Source organism: Macrobrachium nipponense, chromosome 9 (assembly GCF_015104395.2).
Source record: "Macrobrachium nipponense isolate FS-2020 chromosome 9, ASM1510439v2, whole genome shotgun sequence".
Lineage (NCBI taxonomy): Eukaryota > Metazoa > Arthropoda > Malacostraca > Decapoda > Palaemonidae > Macrobrachium > Macrobrachium nipponense.
Genome location: NC_061110.1, coordinates 12,906,915 through 12,923,486, shown reverse-complemented (window position 1 = coordinate 12,923,486; position 16,572 = coordinate 12,906,915). Strand labels below are relative to the sequence as shown.

The window sequence follows — 16,572 nt, the reverse complement described above, 5'->3', positions numbered from 1 at the left end:
CTGAGTGGTGGTGTTTAGAAGCTCGTGTAAACTTGAAATTATGTGCACAGAAGATTAACAAAACTTTGACTGTTGACTTTTATTTGGAAGTTATAATCTACCAGTCATATCTGTATTGAATGCTCTGAATTGTTGCATTATTAATAGGCTAAGGTAGGGAGATAATTTTTTGGTTATATAACTTCAAGAGATATGAGATATTGTGAAAAACCTGTTGTTCTTAATCAAATAACGACCAGCAAAATAAGTTGCATCCAAGAACTTGATATGAAATTTGTAACTCTCAAAGTTCTACATTTCTAGATAATTATATGAGTTACAGGATATATGTTTGCTATTAGCATGCTTAGTTTACTTAAAAAAAAAAAAAAAAAAAAAAAAAGGAAAACCAGGAAATCTCTTCGGGGAAAACATGAAAGCAGGCAAAAGTTATTTTTTAAATCATTTATTGTGGATGTTTTCATATAAAAATAAATGTATTAGAATACTTGGTAGATCTAGGTAATAACTCCATGTCTGGTATTTCTCAGGAAATTTGTTTCCTATAGTATTTGGGTTGTTTTTTAAGAATTTACCTTTATTTTTGTGGGGTCAGCTGTTATTAACCACCAGAGGCTATTACTAAACACGGCGAAATGCATTGGGTGCCCCGATCCCTAGTGGCTTTCGTATTCGCGGGACCGTTCGTTGCAGTCCGTGTGGAGTTATAGCCTATAGTTACCAAAAGTTATTTATAAGTGTTTGTGGAGGGATTGCTGATCTTGGCTATTCATGAGGGGTTATGATACGTACTCATCCCAAATGAATAGGTACCAGGGGTCAACTGTATATCAGTACAGTGTATGTTGACTAGTAAGTTGTAATTTCTGGAATGATGGAAGTTACATATATATAGTAGAAAGGCTATTCTAAGTGATTAGATAAAATTGAACATTACTATATGTATAGTATACAGAACAGATATCCATCATAATTATGGGCACGTCATAGGGTGATGATAGATTGGGATTGGTAGGGCATTGTACAGTGTTCAAGATAAAGAGCTTTCCAAGAATCATGAAGTTCTTTTTGAAGTTTAAAGCTTTTTATTTCAAGTTATGTGCACATATTGGAACAACCCAAAAACCATTATGCTATTTATTTGATACGGACAGATGTGCACTCTACCTCTAGTATATAAACACACAAAAAGTCAGTCCTGTGTATGATGCAGATTATGGCACAATTCCAGGTTTAAAATTATTTTTAATATAGTGGCTACCTTTTATAAAGAAACTTTAATGTGGCTACCTTTTATACTTTATAAAGAAACTTTGTGGCACTGGAGATTTTGGAGTTGACTTGAATACTCCAGTAATTGCACAAACACTGTAGTACTGGTAAAATAGGCTTATACATAAAAAAGTAGTTATGCGTATTAGCAAATAAAATGTATGAATGCTAAAAGATAAACATTAAGGGAACAGAAAATTTAGATGGTAATTCGGTGGTTCTGTGTACTGATTTCAGTTTATGGAACTAGTCTGAAATTAGCTTTTAATAGGCTTCCAGTACAAGAAATTTTTACCCAAGAAATTACTTGCAACTATTTATAAATTACAACTATGTATGTACAAATTTCAGGTTAATTATCATTAGACCCCATAAAAAGTTGGGTAATGACACCCCTATGTCATGTATGTTTTGCCAGAATGATAGTACCTTGATGAAATTTTAATATCTTTTCCAATATATGACCAAGCTTAGGGGAGCTTAAACATCTCTTAAGATTTCATCATGGTGCAAAACTTTAAGGAAAGTTACAATTAAAAGCAATACAGAGGATTATTAGGCTTGAACTGTTCTGGAAGTTTAAAATTTGTTTTCTTTTTCAGTGACGACTCTGCTAGCAAGATGGTTGATGCCGAGGTACTTGAGAAACTTGAAGCCAGTTTCAGTAAACTGGAAGCTGCAACAGAGTGCAAATCCTTGCTTAAGAAATATCTAACAAAGGAAGTTTTTGATGACCTCAAGACAAAGAAGACTTCTTTGGGTGCCTCCCTCCTTGATGTCATACAATCTGGTAAGTTAGGAAACTTGAAAATTAAAGTTGCTGGCTCTTACTGTGAATACTTGTTAGTTATTGTAGATTTTCATTGTTATGACAGGTACTATACTTCATTTCCAATGTTTCTTCTGCTGCTCATTGTTTACTGTCATATACGTAGTATGAATAATTTGCATCACTACATCTTTTTGTATGTCATTGTCGGTGTGTACATATTTTCTATTTTACTGAAATGCTTTTGTTTTAGATTTTGCAAGAGCTTTCAATGAAAGGTAATCATTTTATTGATACCATAAATAGTAGAATGTCAGCAAGTAAAAGATAATTCAAGAATTTTTAAGTCAGTGTGTGATAGTTCAAGTTACATCTGCTTTTCTCAAGTTGAGAAATTGGTAAAAATACTACAACAGTAGTATAGTGTATTAATTTTTCTTTCTTGATATGTTGGTTTAAGGCTAAACATTAATTCTCATCTTTGCTTGTGTAAACCTTGCCATGTCATATGATCTCTGTGCTTTTTTATCTGGGCTGCTTGGAAGGCTCATGGTTCTACTTTTGACATAACTTGAGACAAATTCATGTCTCACTTTAACCACAAGGCCTCATTATTTACAAGACATGACCATCTCTACTATAATTTGAATTTGGCATTATGGGTATAGCTGGTAAACTTATTCTGATTGTATGTAGTCTTACTAGGGATGCTTGGGTATGTTGCTGCTGTAATTTTCACATTGTTTTGCTCACTAAATTTAGTTACCTTTATGCTTATCCAGACATGACCTTGCAACCCAATCTTGGCTGTTTGTCAACCTTATTTTGTAGCTGTCTTTATAGTTTAGAACTGTCTTTACAGTTGAAAACTTTCTGTTATGGATTAAGTCCTGATAGGTAGTTAAGATGGATTCTTTCTTAACTATTTCTGATGTAATGAAGTCCTTCCACTGACTTACACCTTGCTTTAAGGAGGCATTATCATATGTGGATCAAAGCGCCTCAGCGGCGTGGTTGGTATGGTATTAGCGTCCCACTTGGTGGTTGCGGGTTCGATTCTCAGCCATTCCATTGAGGAGTGAGAGATGTGTATTTCTGGTGATAGAAGTTCACCCTCGACGTGGTTCGGAAGTCACGTAAAGCCGTTGGTCCTGTTGCTGAATAACCACTGGTTCCATGCAACGTAAAAGCACCATACAAACAAACATATGTGGATCAGAACATTACTTCAAAGACTTTAGTCCAATAAACCATGATTAACCAAATACGTATAGTCTTCACCACATTGCCAAATCTAAAAAATGTTGACATCAGTTTAACTATACTGATCCCTGCTCATGTAGGCACTCAAGGAAAAATCTACAGAAAAAGCTGACTAATCAATTGTTCTAATAAATAAGAAAAATTTTAAGTCTGTTATAATGTATAAAGTAAAAAATGAACCAGAGTTCCTTTGGGTCTATCGAGTTTTCTGTAGTGTATAATCAAGGCCACTGTTAATAGATCCTTCGGTGGTCTCGGTTTAGTGCTGTATTGTTGTCAGATGCATAATTATGGCTAAATTTTAACCTTCAATAAAATAAAAACTACCGAGGCTAGAGGGCTGCAGTTTGGTGTGTGTGATGATTGGAGGGGGATGATTAGTATACCAGTTTGCAGCCCTCGTTAAAAAAAAGTATATCTTAGTTTTACCAGACCACTGAGCTGATTAACAGCTCTCCTAGGGCTGGCCCGAAGGATTAGATATTTTTACGTGGCTAGGAACCAATTGGTTACCTAGCAACGGGACCTACAGCTTATTGTGGGATCTGAACCACACTATTTCGAGAAATGAACTTTTATCACCAGAAATAAATTTCTCTGATTCCGCGTTGACCGAGCCGGGAATCGAACCTGGGACCACCGGATTGGCAGCCCAGCTCGAAAACCACTCGTCCAGCGTGGAACTTATGCAGCCCTCGAACCTCAGTAATTTTTAAGAACTGGGGGCAGACAGAAATAAGTGCAGACAGACAGGCAAAGCAGGCACAATATTTTTCTTTTTAAGAAAACTGAAAGCAAGATTTGTGTGTGTTCTGACGGTTTCCTGGTTGTTTCGGCTGTAAGCATACTTCGGATTCTTCTAATTCCAGTTTACATGCAAATGGGTGCTGTGTTTAGTACCAGCCCCTCGGGGAGGTACATAAAATATAAAATATTGAAGGTAAATACCATAAACATAACTCATGTTGTTTACATAACTTTGTTGTTTAGGCCATATGATTTTTTGGCTGTTTGCCAGTTTGGATGTTACAGCCTAAATGACTTCTGGCAGAATGACCAGGACCCTTCCAACTTAAATCGGAAATCTGGTTAAGACAGTTTCCTAGGAACTTTTTTCTGTTGTATCCCAAGAATGGGTGTTTTGGTGGTTTAGTAAAATTTACAACTGAACTACAGAGGGGTTACAAGACTACTAATACAGGCTAATTGGTGCAGAGCTAAATCTATCCAGGAACTAAAAGGCTTTTCCTAAGGACTTTTGAAAGTGTAGATTATGATCTTGGCTAAAATATGCTCTGTGGAGGTCCCTTAGTTTAACCTGCCAAAAGAGTTTTAGTACTGCAGTGTCTTGATACCACAAGGTACTAATATGTCCTCTTGTATTCTATATATTTTGTAAGAATATAAAAAAGCTGAATATTCTCAGTAAGTAAATTTGCTGGTGGTATTGTACTTGCTGTGTAGTGCCTATCAAATTTCATGTTCCACCTTACTTTTAACATGTTTTCCAAAAGGTTGCCTATAGTATTCCTATGTTTAAAACTTACTTTCAGGTCTGTGGTGTGGTTGCATTATAAGGGGATAAGAATGTCATTGTTTGTTGCATCATTTTTTAGGATATTGAAAATTCCAAAAATCTGGGAGCAGGTTAGAACACCACCTAAGTTTTCTCATGGGGAAGTTTTCCCATATAAAAAAAATGACAAATTGTAATTGAAGTGTTGTAAATGAAGGTAAGCTGCACTTACATCTGGCAGATGAAGTAAAATGCATTTGTCTACCTTCTGTAAATTAAAATAAGCTGCCCGTATGACTGGGAGATAAAAGTAAAATGCAATCTGGCTACCTACTGAGACCAACTTCTTTCAGCTAGAGCAGAGTTTACCATAATTTTCTTCTTTGGACCAAATTGTTTGCAAAGTCTCTAGGGCTGATATCTTGCTTTCTTAATTTTTCTTTGGGTATAAGTTTCTGAAATGTAGGGTGTGTCCATACTGGATACAGTACTGTATACCTTGGAGGAAGTTGTAAAAATATTCCGCACTGGTGACACTGGATTTTGTAGCTAGTAATGAGAATGTAGTTCAGTTGGAATTCCCTGGATAAAGTGGAAAGACATTCCTTGATATGGCCTGTATGTCAAATGCAATGGACAAGCATTTATAATGAAAAGTTTTGAACCTGTCTGACAACTAAAATTGTTGAAAGGATAATTTTAGATGATGCTGAGAGGTGTCCAAGGATAAGTGAAGACTCCCTAGACTTGTTTTGAGCATTTAGAAAGGATAGTGATGAAGTTCATCAGAATTGAGTATGTAGTAGCTACAGAAGTAGCAGGGCAGATACTGGTCAGGTTGAAGACAGACAAGATGGAAATGTGGGCAGAAATTGTAAGCTGTTGAGTATAGAAAAATCTATAAGGGGAAAGTCTCACTTCATGGTTAACTCCCTTGACCCCCTAAACTTAAAATCAGACCATCAGTAACCTTCAAAATGGGAAAAATTTATGATTACATGCAAGTAAATTCTAAATTAAGAAATTAACCAAAAATATATTTGCACAGACTAGTATACTGCTGCTACTTTAAATGCTGATTGTGAATTTTTTTTTCATCCAATTTATTTTATTGGTTGCTGTCTTTCTTCCTTATTCAATCTGTCTCTCATGCCTCCCTTTTAATTTTTCCTGCCATACACTCTTAGCACACACCCCAAAAATTAGCTGCGGTCTCCTAGTAGTCTTAGGGTTTGGATACACAAGCGCTAAAATGTTGTGATATGCTGTCTTTACGTAGAGTTTTGGACAGACTACAAGAGCGTTATTTTCAGTGTTACCGATTGTCAAACTAACATATATGTAGAATCTACTGGTCATTTTTACCATATACATATGTTTAACTCATTATACATGCTGTCCATGTAGGATGCGTGACTGGCTTGTGCCTTGTATATTTTTTCCCCCTCCATCTTGTCATTCCAGTCTGGGAACATTGCCATCCCTATTTCAGTCCAGCACTTGGCTTTTATTTCTCGGTTGTTATAATCCTTTATTTTGACATTATAATCCCTGTAGCCTGTCTGCTTTTAACTTCACAAATAAATTTGTCAGTGTTGAACATCTCTTGCTGTCTCTTCTTGGTACTACTGGTGTAGTGGCATCTGAACCCTGGTACTATTGTAGAGCCCAGAGCTCTAGCCTATCTGGTACTGTCCTAGCAGCTGGGTGCCATCAGCATCTCGTGTAGCAAGGCAAGGCGTTACTAGCTCTGCACTAATAACATCATTACTGACGTTAGAAATTCATGACTCCCAGGTAACGTGTCCTGATGTAATGCTAGAAATTCTTGTATACAGTAGCCTAAATTTGTGAAGACGAGTCCGCAGCGCAGCATTTTTAGTGCTCGTGTACCAGGCCCTTAAGCCAGTACTACATTTTTGCTACTTCCAGTGTTTTTCATTAAGTAACTGTTTTACATTCATACAAATGACATGACCAAATTTACATTTCTGTTCATTGTAGTATTCCAGTGAAAACCTTCAAAATTTTTCAGTTTATGAAAGAAAAGTCATCTCACAAGGAGTCACATTAAGTGTAGATAAGTTGAGGAGGAGAACTACCTTCTGTGTGGGAGTCTTGTCTGTCAGCTGACATAATATCAAATTAGTTTGTCAGCTGTAAAAGAACATTTTGTTCAAGTTTGGAGGCATTTTCACATTTGACTCTGGTTTAAAATCCCAACACGTACAGTGGAACCCCGACATATGAAAGTCCCTACTTACGAAAAATCCAAGTTATGAAAGCAAAGATGAAGATTTTTTGCTTCTGTATATGAAAATAATTCGGGCTGCGAAAGGGAAAAGTAAGAGATTCACCCAGACCACCGAGAACAATTTTAAAACTCGCGCACTACCAACTGAGTACTCTCCACCATCCTCCCGCTCTCCCATTGGTTCCTGATGCTAGTCACCACCGTAAGATCCTGCTCTCCTATTGGTCAGCATCATGCCTCTATGTAAAGGCATTCCTGGACCATTTTTTGTGGCAGCGTTATCGTAAACACTGGAATTCGTTCGTTCACATATACATATTTCGTTTGTTAACATAAATTCGTATTAATGATTCGCTTTCATTGTTCTGTAAGTTACTTTATCGTGTTGTGTGTGAACTTAATTACTTACGTTATTAGCAAGAATGTTGCTGAAGTTCATGGAAAGAAGAGGATGCTTTCTATGGAGAACGGAGATGGAGATAATCAAGAAGTGTAAATGTTTTCTGCCATTTGTTAATGTGTTTCGTGATGTTTAGTGTTAAATGTTTTCTGCCATTTTTTAAAGTTTCGTAAAGTTAACTGTTCATGTTTTCTGCCATTTGTTCTCCTCCTCCGTCGCCACTTTTGGAGATCGCCTCACTCGAAAGGTAAGGTTCCACATTTTACCACATGTACGTACTAAAATAAAGGTTATGTTAGGTATTGAATGGTCCAAATTGTTGTATTTCATTGTTTATTGGTCAATTTAGCTTTATTATAAAATTTACTGTGGGGCTTTTGTAGGGCTTGGAACAAATTAGGCAATTTACATGTAAAACGTAGTTCAAGATACGAAAAAAAATCAGGTTACGAAGGCCGCTTCAGAACGGATTAATTTCGTATCCCGAGGCACTAGTACTGTATTTCCATTGATGCTAACACTAATTTTTTTCACAAATATTTTCCATAATGAAAGTTGCATTAGTACAACAAACCAAATTATAATTTGATAAGCTGAAGTGAGATTCTCCAAAATTTTTTACCTTAAGGAAAACATTTTGAATAACTTACAGCAATTTATATCCTGTACTAATTTTTTCCATGACTTACAGGTGTGGAGAACTTGGATTCCGGAGTTGGCATCTATGCTCCAGATGCTGAAGCATACACCCTCTTTGCACCGTTGTTTGATCCCATTATAGAAGACTATCACGTTGGCTTTAAGAAAGAAGACCAACACCCTCCTAAGGACTTCGGTGATCTTGAGAAGTTTGTGAACGTGGATCCTGAAGGCGCCTATGTGGTTTCCACTCGTGTCCGTTGTGGCCGTTCCATGGAGGGTTACCCTTTCAATCCTTGCCTTACTGAAGCACAGTACAGAGAGATGGAAGAGAAAGTATCTTCCACCCTTTCTGCTCTTGAAGGAGAACTCAAAGGCACATACTACCCTCTCACTGGTATGTCGAAAGAAGTGCAGCAGAAGCTAATTGATGATCACTTTTTATTTAAAGAAGGTGACCGCTTCCTACAGGCTGCCAATGCATGTCGCTATTGGCCAACAGGTCGTGGCATTTATCACAATGACAAGAAATCCTTCTTGGTATGGGTAAATGAGGAAGATCACCTTCGTATCATATCCATGCAGAAAGGTGGAGATCTTGGAGAAGTCTACAGGCGTCTGGTGAGCGCCGTGGGCGAGATAGAGAAACGTGTGCCATTTTCACATCATGACAGACTAGGCTTTTTGACCTTCTGCCCCACTAACCTTGGTACCACTGTCAGGGCTTCAGTTCACATCAAGTTGCCAAAGCTTGCTGCTAACAAAGCCAAGCTTGAAGAAGTGGCAGCTAAATATAACTTGCAAGTGCGAGGTACTCGAGGGGAGCACACCGAAGCAGAAGGTGGCATTTATGATATCTCCAATAAGCGCCGCATGGGACTGACCGAATACCAGGCCGTGAAAGAAATGCAAGATGGCATCCTCGAGCTGATAAAGATAGAAAAGGGAATGTAAGTTAATGGAGACTGTGCATTAGAATTTATGAAACCCATTGGCTTTCCAGTGTTCCAGTTGTTTGTAGATCACTACGGTGAGGGGGAATGGAATGGTTGAGGGAATCTGTGATTTATCCCTCGGGAGATTCCTAATGTAGTACTACTCTGACCCATATGTGGTCTTGTTGAACTGTACATAACATTGTGTTAAAATGCATCAATACATTGTTTTTATTATATTGCAGAGATGTAAGAGATATTAAAAGTATTTATCACAATGCACTTTTTAAGACTTAACAAAAACAATTAAGGTGACTTTTGCATGGGATTAATAAAATGATCAGATCATTATCATGCATATATACAACTCAAATAACCAGGTTTTCATAAAACTTATACTCTAGAGTACTGAAGTCAAACATAATTGAAACTTGTGTAAGCTAAGTAGGGCAAAAATATTCTTGTAAAATAGGTGCAGTGCTTTAATCAGCATCCTTGCTGAATATTAATAAGCATTTGTACCAAGTGTACTAGGACTTGATTGTTTAGATGTAATTACTAGTCAAGTTGCAGCCTCAGGTGGTGTAGCAAAATGCTTCAAGGCCAATAGGGAAATCATTAAAGTGTTAGAGAGTAAAGAGCAAACTAGAAAAGTCCAAAGAAAACTACTACAGAGTGACTCGAGTGTTCCTGTTGTAAAAATGCTTTTGTACCCTGATTGAATTTCTGATATTCTGAAAGTCCAACTATACGAATAGGAGGGTACTAATTCCACTTTTTGGTCACAGCTGGAATAGTTAATATGGTGGTATTCAAACTGGAAAAAGGGCAAAACTTAACAAAAAATTAACAATTATGAATTCACATTTTATCTGCACCAGATGCTTATCATCTGGATCTCTTAGCAAATGGATGAACCCCAATAAGTTGACGAATAGAAGAGGTGTAATAAAAAACATGAAAGAGGATAAATGAATACACGGGATCAGTAAAAGCCACTAAAGTGTTGAGGAAAGCTCAAGACTGAAATTTAGATATTTTGAACACCTGATGAGGAGGGGAGATGGACAATTTGCAAAAATATGAAAAATTGTAGCAATAAGGAAATACTATACGAGAGGAGGGCCTCAAAGAGATGGAGAAACTGCATTTGAGAAGTTGAGAAAAGAATATACAAAGGGAAGACATATATACTACTAGAAAGAGCCTATTTAAAATGGTCCGGGGTCAGGCAGGTGAGTTGTGGGGCCTTTCCCCCCCTCCTTATTCGTAGTACTAAAAGTTATGGGAGCAGTCTCTGTCACTGAACCAAACTTGTGTTTCAAAGATGTTCTTGACTTGCATTTACACTATAAGGAAAAACTGCTATTTATTTTTGCACCAGATGGTTAATTTCTGTTAAATTGGGTGGCAGTCAGTGAGCTGCCGATAAAGACCAATTTTAAAATTCTTGTGGCTGGCTGAGTAGCTATTGTCACTGTCCAGTGCTTTGTAAATGTTTGCATATGTAGTTCTGTATACAGTTCCAAATTAAACTAGAAAATAATTCCAATGTGATCTTAAGATGTGATACTTGACCAGTGTTCATCTAAGATTAGTAATTAAATTCTTTATTGGAAGCCTCCATGAATATAGGTTTATAAATGATGGTGGTGGATATATACATACATCCAAAGGCTCACTCTGGAAATAGAAATATACTTAATTTTTACCTACGTAAGCCTGTAGATATATCCTCAATTTAATGTAAATTAAATTTGTTTAATAAAGAAACCTTAGTATGACACTTGTATACATCTTTTACTTTATATGGCCTTACAATCATTTTCTTTTTGCCACTGTATACAGAACGACTTAAGCAATCTATTTGCGAACCGATGTACAAATTGACAGTACCTACTAAGCCACATAACTTTGAGAAGTATGGTCCCTCAAGAATGTGCAATCAGTGGTGTTTTTTAGGTGAAACATATTTAATATCAATGAACTAATTGTGTAAAAAATTGCATTTTTCTATAGTAAATTGCATGTTCCTAGATATATACTAAATCTGTCTTGTGAGTCGTTGAAACCCAAACTGGTTCAGTAGTGTGACTTGTACCAAGATAAAGATATTAGGGTAGGAGTAAGGGAAAGGCCTAACATCTTTCAGCCATCCAGTACTCGAGACTAAAAAAAGGGAATTGGTTTAACAGTTAAGATGAAGAGATCAAGAACAGGAAGGAAATAATTTGCAAGGATTTAAAGGTATAACTGGGAGGAAATCCCACAGTTGCACAACAGTTAGTGTGCAAGACTGAAGAAACGATAGGGGAATGGAAGATAGTGTAAAAATGTAAAAGGTTAAACAGTGGGTACAGGTAGGGGGCTGAAGGGATGATGTGAATACCTGTTAAGTTGTGCCTGCACTGAACACAAGAGATGCGATGATAGCATTACCACCCTATGAAGATAAGGGCTTTGTTTTCAAGCTTCACAGCCAAGTAGAGAACCATGACCTTACTAAAAACAGAAACCCCTGAACTTAATGAATGCCAAAGAAAAGTGACTACATAGTTACCCGGGAGGGCGTGTGTACCCCACCACTCTTTACAGAGCTTGTTGCAAATAATCCTGTCGAGAGGCAATCCTTGGTATTCTCAAAGGGACAAACTAGCATGGAGGTAAGCATCAAGCTAGAACAGCGTCAAGTTGAACCAATGACTTAATTCTTGCAGGGCTGGTCTGAAAGATATCTTTCCTAATGAATGAAGTTCTAATTTGATTAAATAACTGCTCAAATTTGTAATTGAAAATAATGGGGAATCTTGACAAATTCCTGAACTGATTTGTCTCTAAAGCTTGACATTCCCAACTGCTGGGCTCTTGACAACTAGACAATCACATGATTATTATGCAAGCAGCCAAAATCTTGATGCAGAAGTTTGGATATTTGTGAAAAGAAAACTCAACTTCACACATCACACTTTTATTATGATATAAAAGATACATTAAATACATTCTGACTAGTGAAGTACATTAAACAGCCTCTGAATATAAACTGGGTCACACAGCACTGGAGTCTGTGCCGTTTTGAGAAGGCGGAAGAAATGTGGCACACGCATCAAGTATAAACCCTTGTTTGCCTTGAATGTGAAGGGATAAACTACATCTGTGCAGCATAAAACAAATTCCTACATTTTATCTTTGATAATACTGCACACCAAGATATTACACCCTTTACTGTAAGGATTCCACTTTGCAAGTACTGGATATCACAATAGGTGCATAAAATGGAAAGAGATGCTTTTCCAGCAGCTCTAGAGAAAAGAATGCCTCATTACCAGGCAACTAAATAATTTCCCCAAACTACACACCAAAATATACTGGCCCTGTTCAATATGGGGTTCCCTAACCAGTGACAACTGTCACTTAAACTCCACAGTTCTTAACACTGTTAAATGTACCCAAAACTTGATATTACATACTCTTTAATCAGTTAATTGTACTAAGTTATTATAGAACATTTAAAGTAAGGGCAGTTGAACTGGCTGTTCAGAGACAGCAAGTTTTAGATTGTGTAACGTGCAATACCGACCAAACAGAATACATCTTGAAGGACCTCCTTCATTTCAACCCAACTACTGAACTATTCAATAATTTCCTAAAAATCATGGTTCTTCTTCTTCATGTAATTCAAGAATTAAGATTAAAAAATCAACAATGGACTCCTTTAATGGGTTAAAAATTAAAAATGCAGTCTATTATGCAACTAGCACTTAGAATGCATCTTTAAAAAAATTTCTCAACTGTACTATGAAATTAACCAAATTGGGATCATTAACATGTACTGCTTTTGAAAATTGTACATCATGGAAAAGAATGGGACACTAATTTACAAGTATACTTCAAATTACTACCCATGTACCTTGGAGTGTTCATAAACTTTAAGCTACAGAAAATTAATATTTTCTTTTACAAATAGTAAGAAACAAATATCAGATTGTCGATTTCAATGCTATTTGGATAAACACATTACAAATCTAGAACTAAATTGTCCTGCTAGGAAACATACGATATTGAAAACTTCACGTAATGTCAAATGTGACGAAGTCCGATTTCGGCATGGCAATAACAGGTTAACTTTCTACTGTGCAAAAAAAAAAAAAAAAAAAGAATTTCAGTAAATGTATGTTAGTCAACTACAACAGATGAGCTCTCCAAGAGCTTGAAGACTGCATATACGTATATCAATAACTGAACTTAAAAATTATACCAAAAAATCATTTCATCCTGTAGTTTATTTATAGATCCCATTCTTATATTTAAAAAATGATATAAAATAAAAATTAAGCAACTGACACATCTTTGTACCCTACAAAAAATTAAATACCAACTAAATCACAACTCTGCTACAGAACTGTCACAAGCACTCACTCACACACACGTACTAACACAAAACTTGTATCCCCAACAATCCAAAACAAAAACTAAATCAGTAAGTGCAATTAAATATTCTGAGCAACATATTCAGCTATTCTGTTTGGTAATGATAAATATAGTTTCTCTGCTGTCAAACTTGAGTGACTTAAAAGAAAACACAAGAAGGGAAGTAGTAGTCCTGAGCCATGCTTCTTGTGAGGAAGGAGGGTCATTATCCCTTTCACCTCTCACTGTTGATAAAATGACTGTGAATACCTTCCTAAGAAGAGAACTAAACCCCTATAGAGGTATGGCAATCAGCCATCTATGATATTTTTATGGAGATCACAAGTGAGCGTTTTGACTGCCTGCCAGATAATACAGTATGTCACTTCTTTAGGAGGAGACCCAAAATCATATGATACACAAACTATACAATAACCTGAATATATGCAAATTTGATCCATTAAGCAAGTCTCCTGAACAGGATCAAGAAATATAAGCAAACGTGTTTTGACAAACATAACTTAGCTTGGGACTTCATATAGAAATAAAGTCTTATTTTTTCAAATCATAGACTTATAAACACATGCCATCACTGTTTCCAGAAGCACTTCTTGATCAAACTTACATAAGTGACAACACTATAAAACGGTAACCAAACATAGAATTATAACGACAATCACGACAAGCAAATCGTACATATACAGTAATACTAGAAAATAATACCCTAATTACAGCATCTACAAAAAGAAATTAACCTGCAACAAGTACAGCATAAAGTTTGCAATAGTATCTATAGCGCAATCAGGTATCTATGTACTCAAACACACTGGAAATACTATGGTGAGGCCTGTAAGAAATACAATGAATGTGTAATAATCTAAGTAACCCAATGATACAGAATACTATCCCAAACATCATAAGACATCAAAACCAAGCAAAATAAAAGAGAAACCTTACACATTTCTACTCAGCAAATGAACCAGCTTGTTCCTTAAGTCATTGTCTCCAGACACAAATCAACGCAGGTCCCACTCGTTCTTAAAATTAATGCTGACATTTCAAAGAAGTGCGATGTGTATTGTGAAAATGGAGTAACTACAGCAAAAAAGTCATGCCTAAAGCATAGGAATACCATACACATCAAGGTTATGATTATTATTGTTGGGACTTCATTAACATCAAAAAGTATTCAAATCAATTTCACCACAGAGGAGCCACTAACACATTCAGTTGATATCACCCATTGTCTTCCTTGTCATTAGATGTACCCGTTATGAATTTCACTTTGTTCTTTTCAAACCTCAGGGTAAAACTTTTGCATATATCAGCAATACAGTTTCAAAACTACTACATACATGCAAAACCACTGCCAAAATTCTGCTGTTCCTCCACACTACATCTGTGGTGTCAAAGGAACCAATGCCACACCAAAACCTTAATTTTTTTTTTTTATTTCAGGAGACAGAATTTATATTTCTTCAGTCAAGAAAAAATTGGAAAAGATTTCACTTCCTAAAATATCTAATAGCTGGTACAACTACTTGAAAAAATCCCTAATGACTTGTTAGTGCCAAAAGGAAAGCCACATGGGTACTCCTAATGCCACAACTACGCTTTATTAGCTACAAAATAGTTTGTGGTCGTTTCAAAACCATGGTAATTTCAATCTTGGCTATATCACTACGCAATGGAAAAAGGAACCTTAGGGGACTCCTATCTAAGGCTTAAAATTGCAGGTCACACTTGTATGTCCAGCAGCTCCTATTAAGCTACGGAACTATTATTTTAAGTAAGGCACATCATGAGCTGCGGCTTTTACACTAAGAGAAAAAAGCAAATGGCTGAATCTATAGAAAAATTTGCATCTCAAAAATTGCATGTACTGGAATCTATGAGACCACAGACTAAAAGTTATTAGTGGAATCTATCAAGATCAAAATCAAGAAATACAACAATGTCAATAAACTGCTCAGTGACATCTGTTCTGCTTGCCATCTCTTCTAATCAACCAGATCTTATCTAAACACCCAGGAGTGGTTTGGCTCATTTTAAAATCACAATTGCATATTAAATAAAATTTCTTTTCAAATTATTGAACAATTAAATGACAAGGTAAATTTCTCAACAACTATCACTCTCCGCTTTCCTTTTCAAAGCAGCTCTGTAATGGGAGAAAAACATAAAAGATCTTCCATATCTCAGCATCAGGTAAAAATACAAATTATGGCGATTCTTAACAGAATAACTAAAACACTACAGCAAATAAACACATATCACTTCTTTAACATCTCAGAAATTGAGAGGATGCTCCTCTCAAGTTTTTGAGAATGAATGAAACATACCACTCCTTTTTTTCAATATCAGTATCAAATGACATGACAATCCTTTCACTTGATAATAAGCAAGCAAAATCCTTTATGTTATGAAAAGTAAGACAACAGTCATTGCACAGTATAGCAAAAAGTTTAATACAAAAATTCTAAATTTTCTACAATTATCACATTTGGATACAAATCACTTTGTCTACAGTTAGACATGTTTGACCATACAAAGAACACAAGGCATGGAAGCGTAACAGTGATGATAAGGTCTCTTATCACAGGTGCTCCCACTGAACCATCAGAATGATGTTTAGTATGACAAAATGCACCACTTGAAGATAAACCTTCCTCTTCACTGGGAAAGGAAAACCAATGTCACAATTTGGACATACAGTATTCAACATTGCTAAAACTGTATATTACAAACAAAATTTACTTGCTCTAGCTAAACGGCAAAAGGTCAGCTTACATGCAAACTTCTAGCCTTGCATTACAATCCATTATCATTACAGTCATCTCTCTATCATAGTATTTTCTGATCTAGTTCTTCTATACCCTCTTACCATTAGTCTTCATCCTCCTACTCCCAGAGCTATTAATTTTCTGACTAACTACTACTTACCATTTCAAAACACATGTTCAACCATCTCATCTTTTGAGTCCTTTTGATTTTAATTATCACCTACTTCTATCAGAAAACTTGAGCTGAATTTCTACTTTAACAGGGCTGGACCAGATTTAATTTTTTAAAGGAAAGATTAAAAAGAAATTATAAAACATTTTAAATGCTAAGTAA

The 16,572-nt window shown here is 36.1% G+C and overlaps 1 protein-coding gene across 1 annotated transcript in view; it reads left to right on the top strand.

The window, feature by feature from the left end:
- Positions 1–9,326, top strand: part of LOC135217892 (arginine kinase Met e 2) — a 73,575-nt gene extending 64,249 nt beyond the window's left edge. Inside the window, exons 2-3 of the mRNA XM_064253930.1 lie at positions 1,875–2,062; positions 8,166–9,326. Of these exons, the coding sequence (XP_064110000.1) occupies positions 1,875–2,062; positions 8,166–9,067 (1,090 nt within the window). The 3' untranslated portion in view covers positions 9,068–9,326. The remainder of the gene's footprint in view (positions 1–1,874; positions 2,063–8,165) is intronic.
- Positions 9,327–16,572: the final 7,246 nt, after the last annotated feature.